The following is a 15409-nucleotide window of genomic DNA, read 5'->3' as shown; positions in this document are numbered from 1 at the left end:
GCTAAAAGCCTACATTTTTGATGCTGCTTTTAACTCCTAACCCTTACCACTTGTTCAGAACCCTTATTTTATCATCCTCACTTTAATATTCCCTTATCTCGTTTGCCCTGTTTGTCCTAATTAGATTGTATGCTCTGTCGAGCAGGGACTGTCTCTTCATGTTCAAGTGTACAGCACTGCGTACGTCTAGTAGCGCTTGATAACCTGTGAGCAGCTATATGTCCTGATCTCTCCAGGTACTATTTAGATAATATACAAATGTTTAGATAGTGTTATACTTGATCCATATTTCAGTTACCTGTTATTGTTTTGCTGATTGCACCCTTCCTGTTCATTGTTCTAATTTTTCATGACAATAAACATTTTTAGTTTATTGTCTCTGCTTGTCTGGACTGAATCCTGGTAGAATGTGTGTTGGGTCTGTGGGTGCTTTCTAGGAACTGTGGGACCACTGGGAGTGTGGCCCCAGTAACCTAGGAATCACTGGGGATAATTTTAAAGAGGGAGACTCGCCCAGTGGCAGTTGTGACCCAGTTGGTAGGAGGAGGGTGCTAGTGTACAGCACAAGCAGCAGGTGCAGGCGGACCTGAGCTGTGCTGGGGATAGACCCTCTAAGTGGCTGTGGGGTAGCCACAGGCAGGTAGCTAGGCATTTCGTGACAGTACCGAATACGTTAATATCTTATTTGATTTTAATATTTTATTTGATGTTTGTTTTTTATTGACTTGTTGTAAACCTTGGTGAATCTTTCTGAGGAAACAATGGTATATACAGCATAAATTGGTATTGATAACTAGCATGTCCCTAAAATAGTTTTTTTTTCTTTATTTTTGCAGGTCCCACATTAAATTTCCCATTAGCACATTAGACCAGCACAAATATTACCACATCCTATTTAGGAGGTATTATGTGCTCTGTGTTAATGCGAACGCAATGGCTGGATAATGATGCAATGCCCATGAAACCCTGTGACCTTCAGATCTCTCAAGTCCCAGAGGCCCCATGTGACACACATTACTCTCGGAACACACTCACCTCCACACCACACAGGAAATACATCAGGCTGTTTTCCAGTTCTCCAAAATTGAAGTAGCGCTGTGTGATGGGTGTTACCATGGTCTGAAAGAGAGGGTGGCAGTGAGAGATTATTCCAGAATCCATCATCTGTGTTGCTTTACTGAGCTGCACTTCACCAATGCGTGACACCCCGATGTATCAGAGCAAATTTTATAGGGGTGTCTTTTATAGGGCCCCATTTGCTGTAAGAAACCATAGGTGATTTATAAGCAAATAGTGTGTTTTCTATACTAGGTAAACCATAGGCAGCAACCTCACTTGTCTCCTGTTCACTTTCAACATCGTTCCCAAACCTGAACCCACACCTCCATCACACAGTGCAAACATTGCTTTTCTTTTTCATTTTATTCTACATTCAAGAATAAAAAAATCCCTTGGAGTGGTTCACTGTTACAATCTTATCCTTATACCTGTGTATTTTATAAAATGTATATACATATATCACAATTTATTTATTTATTTGTATTTATTGACAATTATTAACTGCCTTTATGAAAAAATTCATTCAAGGAAGTGTAGAACAGTAAACCATTTAAAATGGACCCTGCCAACCCCAAACTGTGCCCCTGGGAAGGCCTTGCACAGTGTTCATATAAATACATGATAATCTACTTTAAATGTAATAAACAGAAAAAAACAAAAGAAAAATGCAAAAATAAGACGCCACCTTTTTTATTGGACTAACAATATATTTTTGGACTAGCTTTTGAAAGCAAGAACCTTCCTCCTCAGGTCAGGTTCTACTCTTCAAAAGCTAATGGAAAATGTATTAAGGGGTCCTTTTACTAAGTCATGGCAAAACGTGGCCTGTGGTAGCGTGGATGCATGCTTTTGGCACTCGCTGGTCCAGTTTTTACCACATCTGGGAAAAAGGGCTTTTTTCTAATGGGCCGGGAAAATTGAAACCAGCCTGAGCCCTCAACCTCACCCATTGATCTAGTGGTAAGGGCACCCAAGGCACAGAAGAACAAAAACACGGAGGAGCGGAAGACCAGAGGGCAGGAAAGGGTGGGATTCTTTCCTGCCCCCGCAGAGGCCACTACAACACCAGGACAGCCTTCAAGGATCAAGGTAGGTCTTCTTGGGAGGGCTGTAGTGTGTGGAAGAAGGGGGTTTCTAGTAGGTGGGAGGGGGGTGGTGGCATTACTGTGGCGGGTGGGGGTGGGGGTTGGCACAGTATAAGTCATCACAAGGACAAAATATAAGAAAACTAATGGACAGTATTAGGGGCTTTTAGCCCATTTAGTTATGTTTAAGCAAATGAGAGATCTGCAAGAAAGAAAATATTTATTTTTATTATTTTGACTTCTGAAAACCACTTGTCCCTGAAACATGCTCAAAACAGAATAATCCATTTGTACAAAAGAGATGAAGTGAAGATGTGATTCCATGTGCCCCAATGAAAGGAGAGTTTAATTTTACTTCCAATCTTTATAACCAGGCTTCCCAAGGCAGATTTCAACAACAGTTAAGATGAACCCATCAGTAAACAAGATATCCTCACTGAAATGTACAATAATTTCGCTGCGTACGACTGGTAGATCTATAGAAATGATTTGTTGTAGTAGTGATATTCAATTTTATTTCATGATATTTATATCTACATATGGGAAGCTTTCAAATAAATTAAAAAGCTGTCAAGTTAAAAAATAAAACAGCTTTTGTTCTTCACCTTTTAAGGCACTGGGCTGAAAAAGGGGGCGGGGTGGGAGAAGGAGGAGGGAGAAGAGAGAAAGGAGATGCTGGGGGGGGGGGGGGGGGGGCGCCAACTGATAGTTTGCAGGGGGTGCCAAAGACCCTAGCACCGACCCTGAGCTAATCCCTTTAGGAAACTTCAAACCTATCATCGGTCTATCATGAATATTCACCTGGAATACACTTATTGGGGTGGAGGAGTGGCCTAATGGTTAGTGAAGCAGGTTTTGATCATGGCAAACGGGGTTTGATTTCCACTGCAGCTCCCTGTGACCCTGGGCAAGTCACGTAACCCTCCAGTGCCCCAGGTACCAAAAAAAACCCCAAAACAAATCCCTTAGATTATGAGCCTGCTAAGAACAGAGAAAGTAGCTGCATATAATGTATATGACACTGCGGATGTCTAGCAGAAATGATTAGTCGTAGTAAAAAGGGCCAGAATAAAGCTGTACTATCACCAATCCATGGAGAAAAACTGGCCTTTCATAACAAAAACTATTTTATTATACATACTAGCCGTTAAGCCCGTAACAACGGGCTAGTTTTTTGTTTTCCTATGGCTTCCCCCCCCACCCCCACCCCCCGTCCACCAACCCTGCTCTCTCCACTGCCCTCTCCCCAGCGTCTGTTTCCCTCAGTTCCGCCCCCTCCTTCCCTCCCTGCTCCCTCCTCGTCCTCCGATTTCCACGCCCATGTCCAAGCCTTCCTCCCTATTGGGCTGTACTGCTGGTGGAGGCGGGGCTTGGACTTCTACACTCTCAGCGTTCCGACTCTACTGCGCATTTGCAGGTGAGTCGGTCACTTGCTGTTTATATGTTTGATATTAGAACTCTGGAGCATTACATAGATGATCAATGAGAGTTGAAGAATGCATTTAAAAAAAAACAGCCACGTGAATGAAAAAGGGTAATATTCCTCCCTTCCCCCCACTAGAAGCTCTCCGAGTTCCTTGAGCACTCTCGGATGTACCCCATCAGGCACCATTGCTTTGTCTACTTTAGCTAGCTCCTCATGAAGACAGTACAGAAGGGAACGCATCACTGTTTCTAGTTCTCTGGAGTTTACACTGTATATGCAGAGTCCAGCTTCTTGGGACTGGAGGCAGAGTAGCTGCATATATTTCCAGAATGCCTCAAATATTGCTTGTTTTAATCTGTTCTATTAATTTGGTGTGCTTAGTACCATCAGTAACAGAGCTACTAGGTGGCGGGGGGGGGGGGGGGGGGGAGTAGCTGTGTTCAGAAGTACCCCACTGTCCTTTTACTTTAGCCTTCCCGAACATATGAGTCACTGACCACCTATGACTGTATGTAAAGCAAAGTCCGCCAGGCCTTTAACTTACTTCTAGCGCAGTTTGGTTAAAGAAAGTAATGAACTGCGCAGCGAGGACCACCACCACTTCCTCTCGCAGGTATTCTGCAACACAGAAAGAGCAGGCTGGGTCACTCCCCTTTGATTTCAGAACAATCGCAGTCCCCTTCTTGCAAAATCATAACCTTAAAGCACTGAACAAAGACACATGCAAGAAAGCTGCCCATCACCTGTAAATTATATTTCTGTATAAAGCAATCTCTAAGTCCAAGAGTGAAAAAAAGAAATACAAAAGCAATGGAAACTAAAGTAAAACCACCACCCCCTCCTCCAACATTAGTTCTATCCCATGACATTAAACTTATTCCCCTGAGGGAGCAGTTACTGTATAAGAATTACAGTCAGAGTCTATATAAACCTACAAGCTTTAGGAGTAATCACCAAGACAAATGCAGCAGAATCAAAGATTTTACTTGCACTGAAAAAAATAAAAACTGGTGTGAAGGTCACAGTTGAAACACAGTCCATGTTTGGTGCCTGGGACTGGATAGTCTTTATATATATAACTTTTGGGGAGAGCTAAGATTTAATGACATTTTAAACATTTTTATAGGGACACAAGTTTATTGATGAAAAATGTAATATACCACTTGTCCAGTGTCTTTTCTCAGTGGTTTACAATATTACAAATACAATCATGCATGGAATAAATGACTAGCATATGTTTACCACAAAGTGGACAATTTGCAGACTTATGCTACCATCTGTTATAAGAAGCCTGTGCTAGATGCTTAAGCCAGGAATGGGCAGTCATGGCAGGCCAGGTGCAAGGTGCAAAAAGGCAAATCCTGAAATTATCTGGTTAGCGATCAAATGACATCCCTGCTAATTTTGCTATGATATTTCTAGGGATCATTTTAGATTCTGCTTTGAACACAAAATGCAAAGTTCAAAAACTTATTACATAAGAATTGCCATACTGGGTCAGACCAATGGTCCATCTAGCCCAGTATCCTGTTTCCAACAGTGGCCAATCCAGGTCACAAGTACCTGGTAGAAACCCAATTAGTAACAACGTTCCATATTACCAATCCCAGGACAAGCAGTGGCTTCCCCCATGTCCATCTCAATAGCAGACTATGGGCTTTTCCTCTAGGAACTTGTCCAAACCTTTTTAAAACCCAGATAAACTAACCACCATTACCACATAAATATTGCCATACTGAGACAGACCAAAGGTCCATCAAGCCCAGCATCCTGTTTCCAAGTGGCCAATCCAGGTCACAAATACCTGGCAAGATCCCAAAAAAGTACAAAACATTTTATACTGCTTATCCCAGAAATAGTGGATTTTCCCCAAGTCCAATTTAATAATGTTCTATGGACTTTTCCTTTAGGAAGCTGTCCAAACCTTTTTAAAACTCTGCTAAGCTAACCACCTTTACCACATTCTCTGTCAACAAATTCCAGAGTTTAATTACACATTGAGTGAAGAAACATTTTCTCCAATTCGTTTTAAATTTACTACTTTGTAGCTTCATCGCGTGCCCCCTAGTCCTAGTATTTTTGGAAAGCGTAAACAGACGCTTCACGTCTACCCGTTCAACTCCACTCATTATTTTATAGACCTCTATCATATCTCCCCTCAGACGCCTTTTCTCCAAACTGAAGAGCCCTAGCCACTTTAGCCTTTCCTAATAGGGAAGTCATTTCATTTCCCTTTATAATTTTTATTGCCCTTCTCTGCGTCTTTTCTAATTCCACTATATCTTTTTTGAGATGCGGCGACCAGAATTGAACACAATATTTGAGGTGCGGTCGCACTATGGAGCAATACAAAGGCATTATAACATCCTCATTTTTGTTTTCCATTCCTTTCCTAATAATACCTAACATTCTATTTGCTTTCTTAATCGCAGCAGCACACTGAGCAGAAGGTTTCAACGTATCATCAATGACGACACCTAGATCCGTTTTCTTGGTCAGTGACTCCTAACGTGGAACCTTGCATGACGTAGCTATAATTCAGGTTCCTAGGGCAATGGAGGCTTAAGTGTCACAAGGAGCTGCAGTGGGAATTGAACCTAGTTCCCCGGGTTCAAAGTCTGCTGCACTAACCACTAGGCTACTCCTCCACTAGCAACATTCCATGTAGAATCTCAAATAGTAGCAACAGAATCTCAAATAGTAGCAACATTCCATGTAGAATCTCAAATAGGGAAAAGGAAATGGGACTTTATATACTACAACTACATTCAAAGCTGTTTACATAGTATATACAGGTGCTTATTTGCACCTGGGGCAATGGATGGTTAAGTGACTTGCCCAGAGTCACAAGGAGCTGCAGTGGGAATTGAGCCCAGTTCCCCAGGGTCAAAGTCCACTGCACTAACCATTAGGCTACTCCTCCACTAGCAACATTCCATGTAGAATCTCAAATAGTAGCAACAGAATCTCAAATAGCAGTAACATTCCAGAATCTCAAATCTCTACTCCTTGAAACTTGCTATTCTTTGGGGTTCTACATGGAATGCTGCTACTCTTTGAGATTGTGCATAGAACCTTGTTATTGGGACTTGATATCCTGCCTTTCTGTGATTTTTGCAACTACTTTCAAAGCGGTTTTTGCATATTGTATACAGGTACATATTTGTACCTGGGGCAATGGAGGGTTAGGTGAGTTACCCAGAGTCACAAGGAGCTGCAGTGGGAATTGAACCCAGGTCCCCAAGATCAAAGTCCACTGCACTAACCACTAGGCTACTCCTCATGCTCCCTCCAGGCCTCTGACCTGTCTGCATCCCACTGCGTTTTTACAGTATAAAATCGGTTAAGTTCAGTTGACTTTCTAGTTTCTTACTAGCACTTTGAACCAGTGGGACCTCATGTTTCACCAGTAGGCTTTGCAATCATCAACATGTTTGTTTGTTAAATGTAAAGTGACTCTGGGCAAGTCACTTAACCCTCCATTGCCCCATGTAAGCCGCATTGAGCCTGCCATGAGTGGGAAAGCGCGGGGTACAAATGTAATTAAAAAAATAAAGTGGAACTTGTGAGGAAGTTTTTCAGCTACCCTATGCCCTGCACATGCTGCATAAAGCTCTCCTTCCATCTCCATCCATTACTGGAAAGTAAATCCACACAGGATGTCACTTATCTATTTCCTTTAAGTGACATTTAACAACTCTTCTATAACATAGAAGAACCTACATGATGACACTGAAAAACAGCCAAATTTACACAAGATGTAAGAACTGATAAATGATATCTGGATGTTCCCTTCACGAAACAAAGGTTCAATTGTAACCAATAAAGTACAAAGCAAAGTTTATACCAGCCCGGCATAGAGACTGGACAACTTTTGTGTGAAATTTTCATAGCACTTTATTACTCGGTCAAATACAAATAATGTATTCAGTGTACGATCCAAGGCTGAATCAGTTTGAATACAAATTTTATTTATTTATTGCATTTGTATCCCACATTATCCCACCTATTTGTAGGCTCAATGTGGCTTACATAGTTTTGTTAACATAGTCATTGCATGTTCAATGTGGCTTACATAGTTTTGTTAGCAAAGTCATTGCAGGGTGACAGATACATTTAATATTGTGCCAAGGATAGGTAAGGATAGAAGGAAGAAGAAAAGGGGTGATTAGGTAGTTATAGTAGGTAAGTTATCATGGCTGAGTGGGTTGTCGGGTGGATTTGTGTAGCCGTTAGTTCTCATTGTATGCCTTGTTGAAGAGATATGTCTTTAGAGATCTGCGAAAAATAGTTGTTTCGTTGATTGTTCTCAGGTCTGTAGGCAGTGCATTCCACAGTTTCGTGCCCAAGTACGAGAATGTAGTATCGTGCATCTGCTTGTACTTTAGTCCTTTACAACTGGGGAAGTGTAGGTCGAGGAATCTGCGGGATGCTCTTGTGGCATTTCTTGGAGGTAAGTCTACGAGGTTTAGCATGTAGATTGGGGCGTCTACGTGAATGATTTTGTGTATAATGTGCAGATCTTGAACATAATGCGCTCCCTAAGTGGGAGCCAGTGGAGCTTCTCTCTTAAGGGTTTTGCATTTTCATATTTAGTTTTTCCAAATACGAGTCTGGCGGCAGTATTCTGGGTGGTTTGTAGTTTTTTGATAGTTTGTTCTTTGCATCCAGCGTATAGTGCGTTGCAGTAGTCCAGATGACTTAGTACCATTGACTGTACCAGGGTGCGGAATACGTACCTCGTGAAGAAAGGTTTTACTCTTTTAAGCTTCCACATGGAGTAGAACATCTTTTTCGTTGTGTTCTTCACGTGGTCATCAAGGGTGAGGTTTCGATCGATGGTGACTCCAAGAATTTTCAAGTTTTTTGAGACAAATATTCAGTACAGCTCTAGAACATACCTCCATGCTGTGTGCCGTGCTCCTCCTCACTTCAGAAACTGGGGCTCCATTACGCAAAGTGAAGATACTTTCATGCAGTGTGCATTTCTCCTCCCTGTCCTCAACAACTAGGACTCCATTATACAAAGGTCACATACCTCCATGCTGTGTGCCATGCTTCTCCTCACTCCAGGAACTAACACTCCATTATACAAAGTGAACATACCTCCATGCTTTGTGCAGCACTCCTCCTCACTTCAGGAAATAACACTCCATTATACAAAGTGAACATACCTCCATGCTGTGTGCAGCACTCCTCCTCTTCCCAGGATTCAGGACTCTGTTACAGTGACATAACCCCAGTATATCACTTCCCAGCTGAGAATAATGTCAATACCTGCCCGAACATACCCTCCTGTGTATTTTGGAAGAGAGGCGGGAGAGGGGACATATGATAGAGAAGTTTAAATATTTTCATGGCATAAATGCACAGGAGGTGAATCTTTTTCAATTGAAAGGAAGCTCTGGAACGAAGGGGCATAGGATAAAGGTGAAAGGGGACAGACTCAGAAGTAACCTGCGGAAATACTTCTTCACGGAAAGGGTGGTGAATTCGTGGAACGGCCTCTTGGTGGAGGTGGTGGTGGAGATGAAAAGTGTACGTGAATTCAAAAGTTCTTGGGTCAAGTATAAAGGTCTGTAAGGGAGTGAAAAGGAGAGTAGATGGTCTGGATATCATATGGTCTTTATGTGCCTTCACTTCCCCATGTTTCTATGTACTGCTTGCCAGTCAAGGTACTTTCTTACCATATGCCAGTAACCACACACGAGCATCCTGCCCTGTGTACTGCTCATTAGCTTAGACGTGCCAAGATTACAAGAGCACTAGTTACCTTTCAAGGTGTTCAGGTTCTCAGAGCTGCTCTCACTGGCACTGTCCTCTTCTCTTTTCTGGCTCGGACTCGGCACTGTTGCCTCTTCAGTGTCATTAATGCTTCCATATTCAGCGGTTTCTGCACAGTTCGGCTGCACTAAAGGTGCAGTCTCTGAGTCTGCAGAGTACGAGGATGGAAGGTCATTGTACAGAAAGACCACAAGGAGCTGTAGAAGGCCCCAGAGGATGCACATGAAGAGCTGGAAGACAAGTGATTGTAAGGACGTTGTGCAACAGTAAGAAGTTGTAAAAAAAAACAGCTACACCAAGCACTGCTAAGCCATCAGTGACATACTGTTCTATTATCCCACCGGTCACACCATGCGCTGCTCTTCACCCTGTGGCTCTATCACAACTGATACATTACCATTCATGTTCTACACTTATAGCAGACCCCATGCACTGCTAACCCTCTGCTGAACCCCTGCACAACTATCTCATCTTTCATTTGCTGCACTGCCATCCTACCAGAAACTGCAAAAGAGATCTGAGCAAGAATCCGGAGAACAGATCAACTAGCATTTATTAGTCAGGCAAACATGGTGATCAACAACTTTCATGTCTCAGAGTGAAAGAAGGAAAGGCTCTCCCATTAGGATTTACTGGGGACTTCCAGGTGATCTACATATGCCACTGAACTCAAAGGACCTTCAGTTTGAACCATTAGAGCACATTTTTCTGGGTTCACAATTCACTCGATTTCCTGTTATTCTACTGAACTGTTAAATAAACTCTCAATTCCCTTCTGATGTTCTATCACTCACACTCTGCACTGCTACCCCAGACCACCCTGACTGTGCAAAGTAATTCACTCCCTATGACACTGTTCACTACTAACTCACAATCTGCACTACTATCCCAGAAAACCCTGACTATTCTAGATAACTGACTCCCTATGACACTGTTCACTACTAACTCACAATCTGCACTACTATCCCAGAAAACCCTGACTATTCTAGATAACTGACTCCCTATGACACTGTTCACTCACATCCTGCACTGCTATCACAGACCACCCTGACTGTGCAAAGTAACTCACTTCCTATGACACTGTTCACTACTAACTCACATTCTGCACTACTATCCCAGAAAACCCTGACTGTTCTAGATAACTGACTCCCTATGACACTGTTCACTCACATTCTGCACTGCTATCACAGACCACCCTGATTGTGCCACATAACTCACTTCCTATGACACTGTTCACTACTAACTCACATGTATAGAATGTTTGTATGTTTGCGAAGCTCGCCAGGTGCCCTTGGTCTGGATTGGCCGCTGTCGTGGACAGGATGCTGGGCTCGATGGACCCTTGGTCTATTCCTAGTGTGGCATTACTTATGTACACTACTCAATCACACTCTGCATTACTATCCCAGACCACCCTGATTGTGCAAAGTAACTCACTCCCTATGACACTATTCACTACCACCCTGCACTGCTATCGCAGACCACCCTGATTGTGCCACATAACTCACTCCAAAAGACATTGTTCACTACTCAATCACACTCTGCACTACTATCCCAGACCACCCTGATTGTGCAAAGTAACTCACTTTCTATGACACTGTTCACTACTAACTCACATTCTGCACTACTATCACTGACTGTCCTACATAATGGATTCCCTATGACACTGTTCACTCACATCCTACACTGCTATCACAGACCACCCTGACTGTGCCACATAACTCACTCCCTATGACACTGTTCACTACTCAATCACACTCTGCACTACTATCCCAGACCACCCTGACTATGTAAAGTAATTCACTCTCTATGACACTGTTTACTCCCACTCTGCACTACTACCCCAGATCACCCTAAGTAACTCCGAGTCAGAATCTGTTTGTATTCTGAAAACTGTATTGCTGTATTAAATTAATCTTTTTGCATTACATTAGTGGTTCGTTGGTCTATGTCTCTTCCCTACTTTTTTTGTTGTTGGGGAATCTTTACGTAGGGGTTTATCTTTCATCTCTTGCTTTTGTATTACTGATACCGTTTCTCTCCTGTGCTGTTAAGTATTAATTATGATTAGAATACTCACCCCTGGGGCAGTAAACCTGTTGACTTCAAAAGGACCCAGCTTAAAATTACAAAAGCGCAGAAAAAGGTTGCAGGCAGGCCCTGTAAAAAAAAGTAAAGAATAAAACTCCTTATGAAGTGCTGCTCTAGGTGTCCTTAATCCAGGACAAGCTTCATCTTAAAGAGCAGTCATGAGTACAGTGCACTAGGTGACCTTATCCCCAGGACAAGTGACATCTCTAATAACGAGAGTCAGGGGTGCAGTACATTAGGCGTCGTTACACCCAGGACACAACACATCTCCCAAACTAGATTCAGATGGCTGTCTACATCACACCTTGGCAAAGTCATAAGCAATACAGTGCTGCTGGAGGTGGGCTCTGTCCCACCCAAGACCGTTCCATCTTAAAGCACCTCATAGCGGCATTAGGGTAATTCTTCACATCCCAAATCATGTCCCCGTACCCCAGCATGCTGTTAAGATTGAATGTCTTGTACTTGGCATGCAGGAGATGCTTCATCTGCCAGCATCTCCCAGCAGTGAAGCTGAGCTGCTGGAGGCAATCACCTTCATAATCAGGACATACACCATCTTTTGGAACTGCACTAAGGTGTTATGAATGAGAGCTCCCCTAATCAGAGCATCCTCCATCTCCTTCATAGTTTTAGGCTGCTTTATGGAACCTTGAGGGCTGCAGGTATTTTTAGCTGGGGTGCACTAGGTTGAACTATACAATTTCGATATAGTTTTATCATGTTGTATATGCTTTTGAATATTGTGTTCAATTCTGGTCACAGCATCTCAAGAAAAAGATATACTGGAATTAGAAAAGGTACAGAAAAGGGTGACGAAAATGATAAAGGGGATGGAACGACTTCTCTATGAGGAAAGGCTAAAGCGGCTGGGGCTCTTCAGCTTGGAGAAGAGACGGCTGAGGGGAGGTATGATAGAGGTATATAAAATAATGAGTGGAGTGGAATGGGTACACGTGACTCGCTTGTTTACTGTTTCCAAAAATACTAGGGCTAGGGGGCATGCAATGAAGCTACAAAGTAGTAACTTTAAAATGAATCAGAGAACAAATTTCTTCACTAATTAAACTCTGGAATTTGTTGCCAGAGAATGTGGTAAAAGCCGTTAACTTAGCAGGGTTTAAAAAAGGTTTGGGTATCTTCCTAAAACAAACGTCCATAAGCCATTATTAAAATGGACTTGAGAAAATCCACTGCTTATTTCTAGGATAAGCAGTATAAAATGTATTGTACTGTTTTGGGATCTTGCCAGGTACTTGTGACCTGGATTGGCCACTGTTGGAAACAGGATGCTGGGCTTGATGGACCTTCGGTCTGTCCCAGTATGGCAACACTTATGGACTTAAGTGACATTTTCTTTTAAGTTGAATGGAGTGAGGCATGAAATCAAATGGAAAAAAATAGATGACAGACAGATAATACATAGATGGATAGATTTATATACAGATAGATTGATAGATAAATTTATATATAGGTTGATATAGATTTAAATATAGGTTGACAGATAGTTGAGAGGCACTATTCCTCTGGAAGAGCTCTTGAAAACTAGAACATGCTCTGTTTCCCATGAACCGGCTGTAGAATTAACTCCTGAAAAAATGAGTCCTAGTGCATCTTCCAAACATTGTTAGAGGTACAGATGCTTTCTAGGATCAAGGCAGTAAAGGGTTAGAAGAGTGGAGGAGTAGTTAATAGTTAGAGGGAAATCAGAATGCCCAGGCTGAGATCTCATGGCAGTTCCTTGTGGCTTTGGGCAAGTCACTTAACCCTTCATGCCTCGGAAGAGTGGTGAAGGCAAACGATTCCTATATCATGCCAAGAAACCCACAAAAGGGGTGGGAGGGGGGTCTGTTCCTTCCTCATTGTGTGGTCACCAGAAGTCAATTCTGACTTGAAGGCATATCTGAATCTAGAACGGGTCAGAAGCAGGAGGATGTTACTGTCCTCCTAGTCTCTTACCTATCAGCAAACCGACCTGTCTGCAAGCCATAACAGCAGCAAAAACAGAGGCTCTCTCAGCAGAGCTAGTGGTGCGAGTCAGGTAGCCGAAAATGGAAGCCCCCACACCAGTACCAATTCCTGTGAGACACAAGAAACATCCAAATGACAAAAGAACAGCAGCCAGTACAACTTCATGCCAAAATTTACTTCACAGCCAGAACTTGTGGCTAAACACACAGCAACAGATGTTTCGAAACACTGGACACAAAACCCCAACCCATGTTGGACTACTGACTATGCAAGATTTAACAGATAACTTTTACTATTTGCACGGTCCCCGTATACGGATACATTCAGACAGATGTTATAATGCCTTTGTATCAGTGGCGTAGGAAGGGGGGGGGGGGCGGTCCGCCCCGGGTGCACGTGCTCGGGGGGTGTCGGCCCCGCTGGTTCCCTGCTCTCTCTGCCCCGGAACAGGTTACTTCCTGTTCCGGGGCACAGAGAGCAGGGAACCAGCGGGGCTGATGTAGCTCCGAGTGACGTGCACTCGGGGCGGATCGGCCCTCCCGCAGGTAAGAATGCGGTCCGGGGGGGGTGCGCCGCAGAGGGGGGGGGGGGGGGTCGCGCCTTGCTGCACCCGGGGGAGGGGGGGTGTGCAGCGGCGACCCGCCCCGGGTGCCATTAGCCCTCGCTACGGCACTGCTTTGTATCGCTCCATGGTGACATCACACCTCGATACTGTGTGCAATTCTGGTCACTGCATTTGAAAAAAGATATAGTGGAATCAGAAAAGAAAGGGAAATCGTCCCATCCCCTTTATCATATTTGTCGCCCTTCTCTGAACCTTTTCTACTTCCATTATATCTTCTTTGAGATGTGGTGACCAGTATCGTAGTCAATGGACCAGATTCCGGAAATGATGTTCAAAATTAGGTGCTGGGAAAAATCTGCACCAAGCGCTGCTCTCTAAAGAGTGGTCAGGGCTGAGCGTCTTTTCTAGAATAAAGCTTAAAGCGGATTCCCACTCCCTACGTTGGGCGCGAGAACATTTGACTGCTGAAACCTGGAACACAACCCTTATCACAAAGCACCTAAACTTTTGGATCCCCTGGATCCACCCATGTCCTTCCTAAGGGCAAAAAGTGTTACAGAATAGTGAATAGGCAGATGGTGATTAACGTCAAAAGGTGATTGTTAACGGTTCATTAACTAATTAATCTGTGCACGTATCTGCCCTGTGCACACAAAATTGGGACAACCTATATAGAATCTGGGGGAATATTCAGTCACACTATGCAGTGATACAAAGACGTTATAACATTCTTAGTTTTATCCTCCATTTCTCTCCAAATAATTCCTAACATTCTATATAGAATCCAGGGGAATATTTGAGGTGCGGTCACACCATGGAGTGAGAAAAGGCATTATAATGCCCTTGTTTTTTTCCCCATTCCTTTCCTAATAATACCTAACATTCTATTTGCTTTCTTAGCCGTCGCTGCACACTGGGCAGAGGGTTTCAACATATCATCAACAATGACACCTAAACCGCTATGTATTGAATTATTGCAGTAAACGGGGGCCTCGGCATGTATGAAAAACACATGATGATGCTAGTGCAGGCCCCCTTTTACCGAAGCTTAGTAAAAGAGGCCCCTTACTGTGGCTTAAAACAATGTTTTTCTGATCCAAATCAATCTGTGTTATCAAACAGGCCTAAAATGTGTAAAATAGTCACATGCATCTGCCGTCATCTACTATGTATATGTATGTTACATACATCACACATCCTTCCTCAGTCCTCACAGTCTCTCTCAGTCTCCAAGTCCAAGGTCCTCTTCTGGTCCTCCTTACCTGCTACAAATCGACTGGCCAGCAAAAGCCATTTTGAAACACCAAGAAAGTACATAAAATTACCTGGAAACAAAACAGAGCAGCAAAGTTATCCCTGTAATGCACATCAGATACTGAATTACATACTCGATGATGGCAAATAAAGAGCAAAATGGTCCATTTAGTC

At 43.1% G+C, this 15409-nt stretch overlaps 1 protein-coding gene across 3 annotated transcripts in view; it reads right to left on the bottom strand.

Moving 5' to 3' along the window:
* Positions 1-15409, bottom strand: part of LOC115478606 (major facilitator superfamily domain-containing protein 8-like) — a 75158-nt gene that overhangs the window by 22530 nt on the left and 37219 nt on the right. For 2 of the 3 annotated variants that reach the window (XM_030216089.1, XM_030216090.1), the window contains exons 7-8: positions 4115-4188; positions 1036-1119 (exon numbers count right to left, since the gene is read on the bottom strand). In XM_030216089.1, the coding sequence (XP_030071949.1) occupies positions 1036-1119; positions 4115-4188 (158 nt within the window). Of the gene's footprint in view, positions 1-1035; positions 1120-4114; positions 4189-9343; positions 9585-11434; positions 11515-13404; positions 13525-15243; positions 15307-15409 lie in introns of all 3 variants that reach the window. The other variant, XM_030216088.1, reaches the window with a different exon arrangement.

This window comes from Microcaecilia unicolor, chromosome 10 (assembly GCF_901765095.1).
Source record: "Microcaecilia unicolor chromosome 10, aMicUni1.1, whole genome shotgun sequence".
NCBI lineage: Eukaryota > Metazoa > Chordata > Amphibia > Gymnophiona > Siphonopidae > Microcaecilia > Microcaecilia unicolor.
Note: the sequence above shows the minus strand (reverse complement) of the source record. Positions and strands in the feature narration are given on the sequence as shown.